This window comes from Bufo gargarizans, unplaced genomic scaffold (genome assembly GCF_014858855.1).
Source record: "Bufo gargarizans isolate SCDJY-AF-19 unplaced genomic scaffold, ASM1485885v1 original_scaffold_1573_pilon, whole genome shotgun sequence".
Taxonomy (NCBI): domain Eukaryota; kingdom Metazoa; phylum Chordata; class Amphibia; order Anura; family Bufonidae; genus Bufo; species Bufo gargarizans.
In genome coordinates this window covers 1,743-19,381 of record NW_025334418.1, presented here as the reverse complement: position 1 = coordinate 19,381, position 17,639 = coordinate 1,743, and the positions used below count along the sequence as shown (strand labels likewise).

At 42.0% G+C, this 17,639-nt stretch overlaps 1 protein-coding gene across 1 annotated transcript in view; it reads left to right on the top strand.

The window, feature by feature from the left end:
* The window catches only part of LOC122923402 (kelch-like protein 29), a gene marked incomplete at its 3' end in the record, with an annotated part of 166,656 nt that extends 154,535 nt beyond the window's left edge, over nucleotides 1-12,121 (top strand). Inside the window, exons 5-6 of the mRNA XM_044274198.1 lie at nucleotides 7,579-7,778; nucleotides 11,862-12,121. Of these exons, the coding sequence (XP_044130133.1) occupies nucleotides 7,579-7,778; nucleotides 11,862-12,121 (460 nt within the window). The remainder of the gene's footprint in view (nucleotides 1-7,578; nucleotides 7,779-11,861) is intronic.
* Nucleotides 12,122-17,639: the final 5,518 nt, after the last annotated feature.

The window sequence follows — 17,639 nt, the reverse complement described above, 5'->3', positions numbered from 1 at the left end:
AGATCTAAAGCTATTAATAAGTACTTTATGACAACTATTATGAGGTGATATTTCCATGGTTAGTATGGACTAACCATGATAGCCTCAACTATCCTGCCCCAACCATGGCCTAAATGTACTTTATGGTACCTGCTCTGACAGTGCTATGAGGGCACTGCTGTGTGTTTTACGCATGCCACTTTTATAAATTTTGCTATATGGTTTCTGTATGGTGGAATTACTTAGGCACTATTAGAGCAGTATGATGGCAGTATTACTATTTTCTTCCTCCCCAAAAAAAAAAAAGAGGTGGTCTCTAAAGGTTTGCCCTGGGGCGTCCACAGACTCTGATCGAGCCCAATGCGTACATGAGCAATGGGTGAACAGGCATTGGACGCCCTTGTCCCACAATGATGATGATATGTGCAAGTATGCCGCCCTGTATACGATGACCTTACGATGACAATGCACATTTTTATTATCTAGTTATATGTACAGTATGTGTGTATATCAGCGTGCCATGCCTTTCAGACCAACGCAGGCCTTTCTGTGTGACTGTTCATTGCCGAGTGAATGTGTGCCGTCTAATTTTTCACACTTTTTCATTCCTAATGTTAAACCTTGTCACGATAAACTGTTATAGCTTTAGCTAGATTAATAATTCAGGCTGCGTCATGGTCGGCATAGAAGAACCGACACCAAAGACGTGCTCATTTCATTTCCTGTTGTCTCCGTGTGTAAACCTGTAGCCGGGCTAGGAATCCAGATTGTTAACGTCAGTTCTTCTAGGATGCTGCAGGAATTCAGGAAAGCCTTCTCTACAGTCGGCCGTGTGCTATGTTTAATATCCATATTTTTTCCAAAATAACATCTTGCTTTTCCCCTTCTTTTTTTTTTTTTTCCCTCTTCGTTACCAAACTCTCTCACTATTTGTTTGCTCTTTCAGGCCTATCCGGTCGCGACATTCGCAATAGCAGTCCCAATGCACTAATGCACCCTTCCAAATGCAGGCAATATTCTTGATTTTCAAATGATTTAGCGCTTTATGCAGGAAAACAGACTTGAAAACTCCTTAAGGATGGCTTCTGGCTTCGTGCGGGAGATCTGGGTGACTCCCTCCCTCTCCCCCTCTTCCTTGACTTTCCGTCTCTAACCATTTGTCTGTCTATCTTGTCTCGTATTCCGTTTTCAAAGCTGTGTCACCGAGGTCTTTTCTTTTAGTGCCTAAAGGGAACAATATATTTTTAGAACAAAAAATATATAAAAAACACCTTTTTTTAACATATAACCTTGAAAAAAAAAAAAGATCAAAAAGCCTGATGAAAGACTGCGTTTTATTTTATATATCTTCACGCTATATCAGAGCCTGTTTAAAGATCACAGGTCACAGCGAGTCGATTCTGAAAAGAAAAGCTCAAAGTATATCACTTTCTCTTCCTATCGTACAGCCCTGAGCTGCGAAAGCACCTTCATGCGCCAGCCGTGGCCTAGGATTTGTCCCCTTCTAGTGCTTTGCTGTTAGTTTGATTGATTCGCTATCTTTTATTCTATCTTTATATTTCCCACAGTGGCTCAGGCTTCTTTTATATATACATTTTTTTTTTTCCTTCTTTCAACTCTTGCTTGGTCAAACTTTCGGTTAGTATAAATCCACATACCTCAAGCTAAGGGAACATCAAGAGAGAAGGAAAGACGGAAGGGGAATTTAAGATACGGATAAAATAAATTAACCCTAAAATTGAAAAAAAAAAACATGAAAAAACTGGAATGGCCCCTTGACATAATGTGATATTATAGATGATTCCGTGACTGATAAAAAAAGCTGCAAGGTAGGATAAAGGTCCCCAAACACCTTAGACTTAAAGAGGACCTTTCACCGATCCTGATATTGTGAACTAAGTATACAGACATGTAGAGCGGCGCCCGGGGATCTCACTGCACTTATTATTATCCCCGGGCGCCGCTCCGTTCTCCTGCTATGCCCTCCGGTATCTCCGGTCACAAAGTTATAGTAGGCGGAGTCTGCCCTTGTTCTTCTGTAGCGCTGGCCAATCGCATCGCAGAGCTCACAGCCTGGGAGAGAATAACCTCCCAGGCTGTGAGCTCTGCGCTGCGATTGGCCAGCGCTACAGAAGAACAAGGGCAGACTCCGCCTACTATAACTTAGTGACTGAAATCTCCGCCTACTATAACTTAGTGAGCGGAGATACCGGAGGGCATAGCGGGAGACCGGAGCGGCGCCCAGGGATAATAGTGCAGTGAGATCCCCGGGCGCCGCTCTCCATGTCTGTATGCTTAGTTCACAGTGTCAGGATCGGTGAAAGGTCCTCTTTAAAGGGGTTCTGCCACAAAAATATTCTACATTGTGCCTCGAAAAGTATTCTACTATTTTTAAAATGGCACCTGGAGCTGAATGCTTTTATAATTGCATGTCATGAAACATTTTAGTATAGCCACAGTTATTAAATGAAATCTATCTGTATAGCACCCCCTGCTGTTTGTTCTTTTTCTTATTTCTTGTCCGCCTCGCTGAGGTGGTCGCGGGTGCTGAGTTTAAATATTCAACTGCCACCAACCATATCGCTGTGGCAGTGACAGGGAAAGAACTACAGCAGAAAGGACACGCCTCCCTGAGCTGCCAGACTGAAATAAATCTAGCAGAGCAATGAATGTGGAGATCTCTGGACCCATGTGTGGGACAGGGCTGGTTCTAGCATTTAAGGCCTCTTGCCCACGGCCGTATGCCCTCTGAGATATATGATCATATGAGTGCGGGACAATAGCACCGCGGGCGGCCCGACGTGCACAGCATCATTGTAATCTATGATGCTGTGTACTCCCGTGCGCAAGATCAATGCCGCTCGGGCACTTAGGGCCCGCTCACGGACCGTATGTCGGAGGGCATACGGTCGTGTGCAAGAGGCCTTAGAGAGAGGTTGTCATGTATTATGTGATGTCTGATTATGGCATAACCCCTTTAATAATTGCACAAGGATCGGATGAAGTATAATGTGTATGAGGGTCCCCTTTCCCTCATTGTCAGATCAGGCATGTTGGATTTCAAACGTGCTTGATCCTTCCTCCCCAGGGAAGATAAGCTGCTACCAGAACAGTCTTGCAGCGACTTATTCACCTCTCCCCATTAAAATACACATTCACACTCGGCTAAGAGTGCATGCTTATAGTAGTCAGGGGAACCAGCTATCAGTGAAATGGTAGTCCACTGGTGACCATTATCTCAGCGATCAATAAAATCAAATCTCTTTTATTGCCCAATTTTCTTATGCTAGTTACAAGGCCTTGTTGCCCATAACAACCAGTCAGCGCTGATATTTAATTTCCTAAACTGCCCTGAAAGAATGAAAGCTGAGCTGTGATTGGTTGCTATGGGGAACGAGGCCCATCTTTCCGATAGACAGCTGTGATAAATTATGCCTAAAGGGGGAGTTTTTATTAAAACTGGTGTAAAGGAAAACTGGCTTAGTTACCCATAGCAACCAATCAGATTCCACCTTTCATTTCTCAGAGCTCCTTTGGAGAATGCTAGGTGGAATCTGATTGGTTGCTATGGGCAACTCAGCCAGTTTTCCTTGACACCAGTTTGATAAATCTCTCCCATAGTGTTTTCCTACAACTATTTTTACTGTCATTGTCATCAGTATCCCTAGTCGTTTTACAGTCACCACCATAATGTCTATTCTAAGGGCTTCTCGACTTAAATTTTTATTCCCTTGGCAGTGAGATAAAGAAATTCTTTCCAAGACTACTGGGGTCATTTATCAAACTAGTGTAAAGTACAACTAGGTTAGTTGCCCATAGCAACCTATCATATTCCACCTTTCATTTTCCAAATGTAGCTGTCAAAAATTAAAGGTGGAATCTCATTGGTTGCTATAGGAAACTAAGCAAGTTATACTTTACACCAGTTTGATAAATGACCCCCATACATTCGAAGTTCCAACAAAAATCTTTCCCTTAATTCAGTGACAATTATTCCTTGGCCAAAAGACCTGAGTGGCTGGATTTAAACTGGTTGCTAGGGGCTCACTACTTGACAACCTCATTGAATAGTCCTTGGTTGTTAGGCAATGTGTCCATAGCAACCAGACTCAAAGCTGGCTGACAGCAGTCACAGCATAACGTTAATATAACAATGTTCATCAGTAACATAAAAAAAAGTAATACAGATAGAAATAGTAATTAAATTAATACCAGCTGGACTGGATTTTTTTATTACTATATATATATATATATATATACAGACGTGGACAAAATTGTTGGTACCCTTTGGTCAATGAAAGAAAAAGTCACAATGGTCACAGAAATAACTTTAATCTGACAAAAGTAATAATAAATTAAAATTCTATAAATGTTAACCAATGAAAGTCAGACATTGTTTTTCAACCATGCTTCAACAGAATTATGTAAAAAAATAAACTCATGAAACAGGCATGGACAAAAATGATGGTACCCCTAGAAAACACAGAACATAATGTGACCAAAGGGACATGTTAATTCAAGGTGTGTCCACTAATTAGCATCACAGGTGTCTACAACCTTGTAATCAGCCATTGGGCCTATATATATGGCTCCAGGTAATCACTGTGTTGTTTGGTGATATGGTGTGTACCACACTCGACATGGACCAGAGGAAGCAAAGGAAAGAGCTGTCTCAAGAGATCAGAAAGAAAATTATAGACAAGCATGTTAAAGGTAAAGGCTATAAGACCATCTCCAAGCAACTAGATGTTCCTGTGAGTACAGTTGCACATATTATTCATAAGTTTAAGATCCATGGGACTGTAGCCAACCTCCCTGGACGTGGCCGCAGGAGGAAAATTGATGACAAATCTAAGAGACGGATAATCCGAATGGTAACAAAAGAGCCTAGAAAGACTTCTAAAGAGATTCAAGGTGAACTTCATGCTCAAGGAACATCAGTGTCAGATCGCACCATCCGTCGTTGTTTGAGCCAAAGTGGACTACATGGGAGACGACCAAGGAGGACACCATTGTTGAAAACGAATCATAAAAAAGCAAGACTGGAATATGCCAAACTACATGTTGACAAGCCACAAAGCTTCTGGGAGAATGTCCTGTGGACAGATGAGACAAAAATCGAAGTTTTTGCCAAGGCACATCAGCTGTATGTTCACAGACGAAAAAATGAAGCATATCAAGAAAAGAACACTGTCCCTACTGTGAAACATGGAGGAGGCTCTGTTATGTTCTGGGGCTGCTTTGCTGCGTCTGGCACAGGGTGTCTTGAATCTGTGCAGGGTACAATGAAATCTCAAGACTATCAAGGAATTCTAGAGAGAAATGTACTAGCCAGTGTCAGAAAGCTTGGTCTCAGTCGCAGGTCATGGGTCTTGCAACAGGACAATGACCCAAAACACACCGCTAAAAACACCCAAGAATGGCTAAGAGGAAAAAATTGGACTATTCTAAAGTGGCCTTCTATGAGCCCTGACCTCAATCCTATTGAGCATCTTTGGAAGGAGCTGAAACATGCAGTCTGGAAAAGGCACCCTTCAAACCGGACACAACTGGAGCAGTTTGCTCATGAGGAGTGGGCCAAAATACCTGCTGAGAGGTGCAGATGTCTCATTGACAGTTACAGGAAGCGTTTGATTGCAGTGATTGCCTCAAAAGGTTGCGCAACAAAATATTAAGTTAGGGGTACCATCATTTTTGTCCATGCCTGTTTCATGAGTTTATTTTTTTACATAATTCTGTTGAAGCATGGTTGAAAAACAATGTCTGACTTTCATTGGTTAACATTTATAGAATTTTAATTTATTATTACTTTTGTCAGATTAAAGTTATTTCTGTGACCATTGTGACTTTTTCTTTCATTGACCAAAGGGTACCAACAATTTTGTCCACGTCTGTATATATATTAGGAATTTATGTCCATTTGCCATGTTTTAGTTACACATTTTTTAGCCAAATTGTTGTTCTGCCCCAATTTTTGTTAAATTATTAATTTCTTTCCCTTTTGGAAAAAAATAACAATTGGTCCATGGGTCGGAGAATAATTTCCAGGCTAATAAGGGGTTATATAATAGGCTAAGACTCAGCAGCCAATCAGCTTTCAGAGGACAAATAATGACCCTGGGTTCGCACCTGAGCGTTTCTGAAAGCGCGTTTAACGCGCGTATTTGTCGCGCGTTTTTTTGCAATAGTAAACGCGCGTTTGACGTGCGTTTGTGTGATTGACTGCAGTGTTGTCCAATGAGTCTATGGCCAAAACGCGCGACAAACGCCCAAAAAAAAGTTTAAGAACTTGTTTATGCGTCGGGCGTTTTACAGCGCATTCAAACGCGCTGTAAAACGCTCAAGTGTAAACCAGGGCCATAGGGAAGCATTGGTTTTCACGTGTTGAGCGTTTTACAGCGCGTTTGAACGCGCTGTAAAACGCTCAGGTGTGAACTTAGGGTGAAAGTTGATGTCTGATTGGTTGTTGTATAGAGGGTGAAAAATAAACAAAATGGAAGTAACTAGAGGGAGTAGAGGCCTTTAACAGCGAATCATAGCAATGCTTTCATTTTCCCATATGAGCTGCAACCTGATTGGTTGCATTTTGGAGGGACCCTGTGGGTCCGCATTATGGAGCCGTAAGCACTGTTTGTGCTGCCATATAGCACTGAGATATTGAGGAAATTTTTTTCCTAATGGAATATCCCCCCATGATACGGCATGTGATGGACCTAATGAATTCCATATTCCATATTCCGCGTGAAATCGGAGGCCCACAGAGGTGCACATAGGCCCATAGATATGTCAGTGTTGCCTATTATGGATCAATTCAACATGAAACTGTGCGCGTTAACCCCTATAGCTAAGACATGGCTGAACAGAATTTTTTTTAAACTCGAAAGAGCCCTAAGGCTTATATTTTTGGATTCTACACCATTTGTTAAAATCAAAAAGATTAAATTAATTATCATTTTGTGCTACAGGCAAGGAGAATGCCTCACGGAGACAAATCTAAATGTCAAGTGCCTTTTTTGACAAAATAAGAAAAAATGATAATAATAATAAAAGGGGGAAAAAAAATTGAAAAGGAAAAAAAAAGCAAGCAATCTCTGAAAAGAAAGTTAAATTGGCGCAGCTTTAATTCCTTCTCGTTACAAATGCATATTCAAATACATCAACAATCTGCTTCAGTTGAGCAATTTTAGAGTCTTTCTCACACTCCGTAATTAATGATCTCATTAAAATGTATTGTTTCCCTTTGAAAACTAACATTGTATCCCATTTTCATTAACGTCGCCTCATACTCCTTACGTATGCAACCTCTTATGCATGAGAATGCAGATAACCATAGCAATAAAATGTTTTTTTTGTGGGTTTTTTTACTTGTTTTTTTTTTTACTTTTTTTTTTCAATTTCGCTGAATGATACTTAAAAAAATATAAACCCTTCTCTTTCAGATCCAGGAAGAGATGAGTTGTATTAATGTATAATCTTCCATCTGTCTCAAGGAGTTGATGATGATCATATGCACAATTCTGTTATTTTTTTGTTGTTTTTATTTTAGTTTTTTTACAGTGTGAATGAACCCATCTCAAAAAATGTCATTGTATTTGCCAGGTCGTCGAAGGAACAAGCTAAAAACGGGGAGAAACTGGAGCTGGCTATGTCCAATATCAATGCGGAAGTCTTAGAACTGTTACTGGAATTTGTCTATACAGGTTCCCTGATCATAGATTCAGCCAATGCAAAAATTCTCCTGGAATCCGCGAGCAAGTTCCAGTTCCACACGTTCTGTAAAGTCTGCGTGTCGTTCTTAGGTAGGACGAAATCGTATTTTATACTATGGCTTCAGGCCTCCTGCACACCACCGTGTATATTTTGCAGGCCGCAAATTGCGAATCTGCAAAATAAGGATACCACATTTTTTTTTTTTGCGGACCTATTGACTTCAGCGCGTCTGTGGTCCACATTGTGTAGCCATTTTTGCCGGACGGACATACGGATGCAGAAGGAACGCGGATCATCCATGTGCTTTCTGCATCAGTATATCCGTTCCACAAAAAGATAGAATATGTCCACCAAACGCAGACCACGAACCCATTGAAGTCAATAGGTCCCCCAAAAAATGCGGACGCCACACTGTCCGTGTCCATATTTTGTGGACCGCAAAATGGACACGGTCATGTGCATGAGGCCTTCAGGGAGGCCTGATATGGGCAAGGCCATATTGGAACAAGGTTATGGTTAAGGTTCACTTAAAGGGAAACTGTCACCGGGATTTTGTGTATAGAGCTGAGGACATGGGTTATTAGATGGTCGCTAGCACATCCGCAATATCCAGTCCCCATAGCTCTGTGTGCTTTTATTTTATTGTGTCAAAACGATTTAATACATATGCAAATTAACCTGAGATGAGATGAGTCCTGTCCCTGAGATGAGTCGGGGACAGGACTCATCTCAGGTTAATTTGCATATGTATCAAATCATTTTTTTTACACAATAAAAGCACATAGAGCTATGGGGACTGGGTATAGCGGATGTGCTAGCGGCCATCTAGCAACCCATGTCCTCAGCTCTATACCCAAAATCCATGCATTTTATGTCCTATTTTCATCTTTTTTTTGTTTAATATGTTGCAGTGATTATATGGCAGAGCTGATTTTGTCATTTAATTATTTTTCTGTGCAGTGGTAATGAGATACATTAAAGGGGTTTGTAGGACTTAAAGGGGTTGTCTGGGTTCAGAGCCTTCTTCCCCCACTCAGCCCCATGAGCAGTGGTGGCCAGTTCGCATTGTTCGCCTGCGAACATATGCGAGCTGTCATCTTTTTTCACAAGTCCGGCGAGGCACAGGTAAGCCCTTACCTGTGCCTGTGCCGCGAGCCGGTCTGAAAACAAATGCGGTCACCAGGAGCAGGCAGTTCCGAGAACAGCCCGATGAAGGCGCCCGGTGGCTGTTCTCGGACCTGCCTGCTCCCGCTGACCGCACTTGTTTTCAGACCGGCTCGCGCACAGGCACAGGTAAAGGCTTACCTGTGCCTCGCCGGTCTTGTGAAAAAAGATGGCAGCTCGCATATGTTCGCGGGCGAACAATGCGAACTGGCCATCACTGCCCATGAGCATCGGAGCATTTCGTGCTTTTTCTGCAGATCCGGTGACATACCAGGTTTCTGCTAGGTGGAAGCTTCCGCCTAGCAGTGAGCCTGGTGACGTCACGCCATTAGAGATGGTGATAAAAGGGACAGACGCTGTGCTTGGTATACTGTGAAGAAGCTGCAGCCCTGGCCCGCAGCCCCTTCAAACAGCCTATTGTGGAAGTGCAAGGCATTCAAATATTGATGACCTATCCTAAGGATATCTCATCAATATTAAACTCCTATAAATATAAAAAGATATAAATAAAATTTTTAAAAACAGCAAATGTAATAAAAAATTCAAACTAGAGCATCAGCTCTGAAGTGGTGGAGGAAATAAGAGGTAAATACATATTTTTATGTATTTTTTAGCTTCCGGAGATCCCCAACAAATGACAAACTCAGCCCTACTATATCTGCACATTCCCTGTCACTGTGAGTCATCGGATTATATAAACTGTGATTTGGGAATTTAAAGGGGCTCTCTGGGCATTTTAGTTATCCAGTACTTCCTAATGACCTGTGGAAGGAAGAGCTGTTAGATAGTACTCACCCATCCCTTTTGCCGCGATGAAGCTGTCTTCATTACACTCGCACACGCTGCAGGCACTTCCGCTAGGGTGCAAAGCGGGTGTGGACTCTTCTTTTCCTGTTTAGGTGCATTTACTATAATGCCCAGAGAACCCCTTTAATATGGAAACCTTCTCATTAATAAAAGGGTGTGTCCTCCTTTGAAACCACTAATAAAAATCAACTTTAAAGATAGCCTTGATGAAAAATCTATTATCGTTTTGAGTCTATGGCTCATATGCAGTCCCTCTATTGTGTGATCTTGTAGTCATACTCTCTTCAATCTGTCTGCTACGTCTTGCTAAATTACATTCAACACTATCTGCTCATCTAATAGTTATAGTGGGTAAAGGGCCAGATGTGACGTTATGAATACAGCACCAGGAGAAGAGTGTGCCCATCTTTTTTGAGAGAGAGACCTGTCCAGTCTACTCATCTGATTGTTATTGGGTAAAGGGTTGAGCATGATATAGGAAGTCTGTGGGAACTGAGCACCCTGTGGTCAGTCAGATGATGCAAATGATTAGAACAGCAGAAGACAAGTGTTCTGATCTTGTGGGAGACAGTGACCAGTCCTGTCCACCCGTCTCACTGTGTTGTAGGTAAAAGGCTATAAATGAGGCTTGAAGTATTCAGGAACTGAGCACCCTGTAGCCAGACAGATGATGGACATGATTAGAGCAGCAGAAGAGGAGTGTTCTGATCTTGCGGGAGACAGTGACCAGTCCTGTCCACCCATCTCATAGTGTTATAGGTAAAAGGCTATACATGAGATTTAAAATATGTGGAAACCGGCAACCCTGTAGGCAGTCAGATGAGGAAAATGATTAGAGCAGCAGAAGAGGAGAGAAAGGGGAGAGCAGCGGGAGAAAGGGACCTTGTCCTGTCCACCCATGTCACTGTGTTGTAGGTAAAAGGCTATAAATGAGGCTTGAAGTATGCAGAAATGGAGCACCCTGTAGCCAGACATTTGATGGACCTGATTAGAGCAGCTGAAGAGGAGTGTCCCAATCTTGCGGGAGACAGTGACCTGTCCTGTCCACCCATCTCATTGTGTTATAGCTAAAAGGCTATAAATGAGATTTAAAATATGTGGGAATTGCCTGTAGGCAGTCAGATGATGGAAATGATTGGCGCAGCAGAAGAGGAGTGTTCTGATCTTGTGAGAGGCAGTCGGTCACCTGTCCTGTCCACCCATCTAATTGTGTTATATAGTGGGTAATAGGCTATAAGTGAGTTTTGAAATATGTGGGAACTGAGAACTCTGTAGCTAGACAAATGATTGAAATGATTAGAGCAGCAGAAGATGAGTGTTCTGATCTTATAGAAGCAGTGACCTGTCCTGTCCACCCATCTCATTGTGTTATGAGGTAAAAAGCACCCTGTAGCCGGTCCAATGATGGAAATTATTAGAACAGCAGAAGACAAGTGTTCTGAGCTTGTGGGAGACAGTGACCTGTCCTGTCCACTTATCTCATTGTGTTGTAGGATAATAGGCCATGTGTGATGTATAAACTATTTGGAATTGAAGCACTCTGTAGCAGTTAAATGCAGCAGAAGAGATGTGTTCTGATCTTGTGTGATGCAGTGACCATTCCTGTCCACTCGTCTCATTGTGTTATGGGATAATTGGCTATATGTGAGGTATGAAGTATGCTGGAACTGAGCACCATGTAGCAATTAGATGCAGCAGAAGGGGGGAATTCTGACCTTGTGGTAGGCAATGACTTGTCCTATCCACTCATTTCTTTGTGTTAGATAGTAGAGGGCTGCATATGAAAGGGCAGGGGTATAAAGTAAAGAGATTATGTGATTACAGCAGCAGAAGACCAGTGTGTTGATCTTGTTGAAGGCAGTGACCTGTCCCATTTTTTTTAATGAGAGGACTAAACTGAATGTTATGGGCATGATTATGAGGAGATGAGAGAATTAATGTCATTACTGGAAGGTGATAGATTAAGAATTAATTAGCAGAAGGAACATCAAATGATGAGGTCCACACCTTAAATCTTATTATTGTCAGGTTTGTTATATTGCCTTTGTTACATACTAACCCTCAGCTTTATATAAAGTTATAATTACCAGCCTTTTTATATTTAATCACGAGCAGATTAAGCAGGTTATCATCATGTAGTGCTTATAATGACAGCCACAGCCCGTAAAATACCAGTGATTTGCTTGTGTTTCTCTGTGCAGAAAAACAGCTGACTGCCAACAACTGCCTGGGCATCCTGGCCATGGCAGAAGCCATGCAATGCGTGGAGCTGTATAATATGGCCAAGGCATATGCCCTGCAGAACTTCTCAGACGTGGCCAATCAAGAGGAGATCCTGAATATTTCCAGAGAAGATTTTGTCTCATACATTTCAAATGACAGTCTGAACACTAAAGCCGAAGAGCTGGTATATGAGACCATGATCAAGTGGATCAAAAAGGACCCAGCTAACCGAGCACAGGTAGGGGAGAGGAATTGCCTCTTATTATTTCTAATACCTCCTATGGAAACTGTAAAATGTCTGCAGACCTTATGACGTAATACTATAAGTAACCCCTTGTAGTCTGGCAGATGAGGAGTTCCAGCGTAGCAAGAATATAAGATATGATTCCTATCGTAGAACTGTATAACGGTATGAATATTGGAATCTTGAATCTGGTTGTCAGATTGTATGCAAGTTGTCAGAATTTGTGTTGTTATACCGCAGCCAACCTGTTGTTAATAAAGTTATCAAAGTGCATATCTGTTTGTACTGTATGTGCAACAGCATCTACCACCATATCAGTAGCTACATATATATTGTATCTGGCATTGCCCATACCTTGCTTTGCTCTGTTTCATTGTTTCAAAACCATCAGTAAAATAAAAACAAGTCAAGTGTTAAAGGGGTTGTGTCATCTCAGACATTGGTAACCTATGGGACCCACACCTATCTTTAGACCGGAGCTGACGGAAATAGCCAAACCGCACCTATCAGATATTATGGGCATATCCTAGCAATCTACCCCCAATGTGTGAGATGATACAGCCCCTTTAAAGTATTAGAAAAAAAGGACACGTTTGTTTCCCAAAAGTAGCACCACTCTTGTGCATGGACCAATATTGCAGCTCAGCTTTACTTTTTTCTGCCGGTGTTGATGTGAATTCAAATATTCAAGAATTAATAGGCTTACACGGGCTAAGTGATAAAAATATTTACCAAGTGTGACTAAATATAATAGATAAAGCAAACAACTCACATATATAGTGAAAAACAATCACTACTGTAACCTGTGTTAAAACCAATGAGCAATCTCCAATCAGCCACGCTGCCACTGATGTCCGAGATGATACAAGAGGTGTTGTAACTGACATACTTATCACATGATGGCTCCTGGAGCTTAGAGCCCTTTTCTGTCCTATGCATTAAGTTTATACCTCTTAGTACCTTCTCCTTGAGGATGTCTAGTGTGCAAAACATATGTCCCTGAGGTAATCACTCAGGGATGCAGCCTTCACCGCACAATGGGAGTCTTATACTGTATGTGCTGACTAGCTAAAACAAGTAACTACATTCAATGAATATCACTACATTAAAAGACTAATAATTAAAGGTAATAATAAAAAAATAAGATAATTAAAGGGAAAGAACCAATAAGAATAACTAAAAAATACCCTTCTAACGCAGCCAGTTTATATCAGATAGTGACACATTCTAATCTGTTTTAATTTTCTTATTTTAGATTATTTTTTTTATTATTTCCTGAACATTATAGGGATGGCCATCTTGCCAGATATGTTTTTAACAGCATTTAGAGAGATGCTTTATGGCAGGCCCATGGTCCATAGGCACGATGGACAGGAGGGGACCTCATTGACTTCTATGGGAGAGTTTATTGACCTGTGCAGAGGTCAGCAGGGAGGAAATAAGCTGTTATATCACTTATTGTGAATGGTGGATCCTGTGTTATCTACGCCGTATATGTAGGTGATATATGTCATTCTAATCCTACCTGTAATGATAATGAGATGACTTCTGAAAAGTGATCTACACAGAGCAAGAAGTATAGATAGTGTCATTGGAAATTAAGCTCACCAAAAATTCTTTCAAAATATATTTTACATAAAAACTTGATCAAGGCCCCATGCACATGACGATATGTGTTTTGCGGTCTGCAAATCACAGATCTACAAAACACGGATACCGGCTGCGTGCAGCCAGCACTTTCCCATCCAGCACTATTGTAAAAATGTGTATTCTTGTCCACAAAAGAGGCAAGAATAGGACATGTTCTATCTTTTTTTGCAAGACAGATATGGGGACAAACAGATACAGACAGCACACGGATGACATCCGTGTGCTGTCCGCATTTTTACGGCCCCATAGAAGTTAATGGATCGGTGTCGCAATATATTTATATCCGATATTGACCCAATATACGGTCATGTGCATGAGGCCTCACACTAGGTCATTTTCTGATGATACATTCCCTTTAAGTAAATAGGGCTGAACTGTAATATAAGGTAAAGCCCATGCGGAAATGTGGTCACTTTTAAGTCCACTTTTAAAGCTAGGGCTACATGGCGGCTTTGGTCACATGACCACAAGTCGCATACAAATTGTGCAACCCAAAAATGTGTTTGATTTGTCTGTGTTTCGCTGTCGTATAGAATTTGCGTTGTTTCAGACTGTTTAAGGCCTCATGCACACGACTGTTTTATTTTACGGTCCGCAAAAACGGGGTCCGTCGGACCGTGATCCGTGACCGTTTTTTCGTCCGTGGGTCTTCCTTGATTTTTGGAGGATCCACGGACATGAAAAATGAAAAAAAAATCTAAGTCAAGTTTGCCATTGAAATGATAGGAAAAAACGGACATGGATCACGGACGCGGATGACAATCTTGTGTGCATCCGTGGTTTTTCACGGACCCATTGACTTGAATGGGTCCGTGAACCGTTGGCCGTGAAAAAAATAGGACAGGTCATATTTTTTTCACGGCCAGGAAACACGGATCACGGATGCGGCTGCCAAACGGTGCATTTTCCGATTTTTCCACGGACCCATTGCTGCCCTATTCACTTCAAGGAACATGTCCTATTCTTGTCCCTTTTATAGATAAGGACAGGACAGTTCTACAGGGCAGGACTTTCTGTAAAACACGGAACGCACACAGCCGGTATCCGTGTTTTGCAGACTGTCGTGTGCATGAGCCCATATGAGACTGCCATCCAACATTGTCATCTTTATCACTAGCCTTAGGGCTCATGACCAGTGGTGTTCTTGAGGTCCGCAAATCACGTATTCACAAAACACGGATACCGGCCGCATGCGTTCCTCATTTTCCGGAACGGAATGTCCTTCCCTCTGTAGAACTGTCCTATCCTTGTCCGTAAAACTGACAAGGATAGGACATGTTCTATTTTTTGCAGTCAATTTTTCACTGATCCGTTGTTCCGTAAAAAACGGAACGGATACGAAAGACATACGGATGCATTTCCGTATGTGTTCCGTTTTTTTTGCGGACCCATTGACTTGAATGGAGCCACGGAACGTGATTTGTGTGCAATAATAGGACATGTTCTATCTTTCAACAGAACGGAAAAACTGAAATACGGAAACGGAATGCATACGGAGTACATTCTTTTCAATGGTTCCGCAAAAAAAAAAAATGAATGTACTCCGTATGCATTCCGTATTTCCGTTTCCGTATTTCCGTTTTACCGTTTTTCCGTTGAAAGATAGAACATGTCCTATATTTGGCCGCAAATCACGTTCCGTGGCTCCATTCAAGTCAATGAGTCCGCAAAAAAATCGGAACACATACGGAAATGCATCCGTATGTCTTCCGTATCCGTTCCGTTTTTTCTTAACCATCTATTGAAATTGTTATGCCCAGCCCAATTTTTTCTATGTAATTACTGTATACTGTACATGGCATACAGAAAAACGGAAAGGAAACACAACGGAACTCAAAAACGGAACAACGGATCTGTCAAAAACAGACCAAAAAAAACTATAAAAGCCATACGTTCGTGTGAACTAGGCCTAACCCTGGGTTCACACCTGAGCGTTTTACAGCGCGTTCAAACGCGCTGTAAAACGCTCAAGACATGAAATCCAATGCTTCCCTATGGGAATGGTTCACACCTGGGCGTTTTACAGCGCGTACGAACGCGCTGTAAAACGCCCGACGCTCAAACAAGTACTTGAGCTTCTTTGGGGCGTTTTGACGCGCGTTTATGGCCATAGGACACTGCAGTCAATGACACAAACGCGCGTCAAACGCGCGTTCACTATTACAAAAACGCGCGTCAGAAACGCGCGTCAAAAACGCGCGTTTGACGCGCGTTTGGGAAACGCTCAGGTGTGAACCCAGGGTTAGTCCTTAGAAAGATACAACAGTTTTTATCCAAAAACTGCACCACACCCAACCACAGGCTCCATCTAGTATTGCAGCTCAGCCCCACTGAAGTGAATGGAGCTGAACTGCAATGCTACAAACAACCTGTGGACGGGTGTGGCGCTGTTTTTGAAAGAATCAGTCATGTTTTTCTAATCTCTTTTTAATTAATACACAGCACAAGCATAAGGACTCTTGCACACGAACGCTTTTTTTTTCCCGTTCCGTTTTTGCGGATTCCGTATGCGGAACCATTCATTTCAATAGTTCCGCAAAAAAAAAAAAACTGAATGTACTCCGTATGCATTCCGTTTCCGTATATCCGGTCTGCCGAAAGATAGAACTTGTCTTATTATTGGCCGCAAATAACGTTCCGTGGCTCCATTCAAGTCAATGGGTCCGCAAAAAATACAGAATGCATACGGAATACATCCGTATGTCATCAGTTTTTTGCGGATCCATGCCAACTTTGCCCATGTGTATACTGTTAAAACACATTACTCTACATCACGTTTGATGATTAAAAATGTTATGATCGCATACAGAAACCATACAGAGATTTTTTACGGAACGGAAACAAATAACGGAACAACGGATCCGTTAAAAACAGACCGCAAAATACTGAAAAAGCAATACGGTCGCGTGCAAGAGGCCTAAAGTTGCACTGCCACTATGGAATTTACAGCTAGGTGAACAGTTTCCTCTTGGATGGGCAGATCCCTGATAACCCTAGTGCAGGGATCAGCGGCCTGCTGTGAAACTACAACTCCCAGCATGCACACTTAACTCCCCTAGCAGTGAAAGGAGGATTCTGGGAGTTGTAGTTTCCGAGCAGCTGGAGTGTTGGAGGTTGCTGATCCCGGACCTAGTATATATGTACACTTTTGATATCAGAAGAGGGGTTGTCGGCCTGCCACTAACGCGTGGGAGCAGAGTTGTCAGGCTCTTTATCTAAAATATTACAGTACTGTGTGCCGAGTATGGATTGGTGGACTATCCCTTTAAATGTGACGAGTCCCTCGGTCATTTCTCACTGTCTACTTCTCCTCTTAGATCTTGAGGAAAGCAGGGGGAGAAGAAAACAACTACTTGTAGTTTCGTTCAACCTTCTAAACTTTCCTTCATTGTAAAATATGTCCGTCATATTTTTTTGCGAGCGTCTCCATAACTCCGGCTTTATTGTAGTGTTATAAAAATTGCTGCTCCGCTGCTTCCCTGTAACTCACCAGCCCCCGGTAAAAAACATTATAAATTGTATATTCTTCAGCATTTGTCACCGTGCCTTCCGCAGGCAAATTCTCCTTCAGCGCTGCTTAGCATAAGCAATACCCTTCACTCCTACCAGTACCTTCATAGGAGCTAACCGCCAGCTACATACAGCGATCATGTACATATACCGCCTGTGGATGAGATGTGTCCAGTGCCACACTGAGCTCTGCAACATTTATTCAAATGAACTGTAAGTCAATCGACGTAGAAAGTTCTGGCAGAGCTGAGCTTTTAATACACATCATCCTAATATCTAGTAGTTTTTTATGTCTATTTTACATAGGACTGCAGATACTCACCTCACCTTACTATTCCAGCTCTTCCCGGTT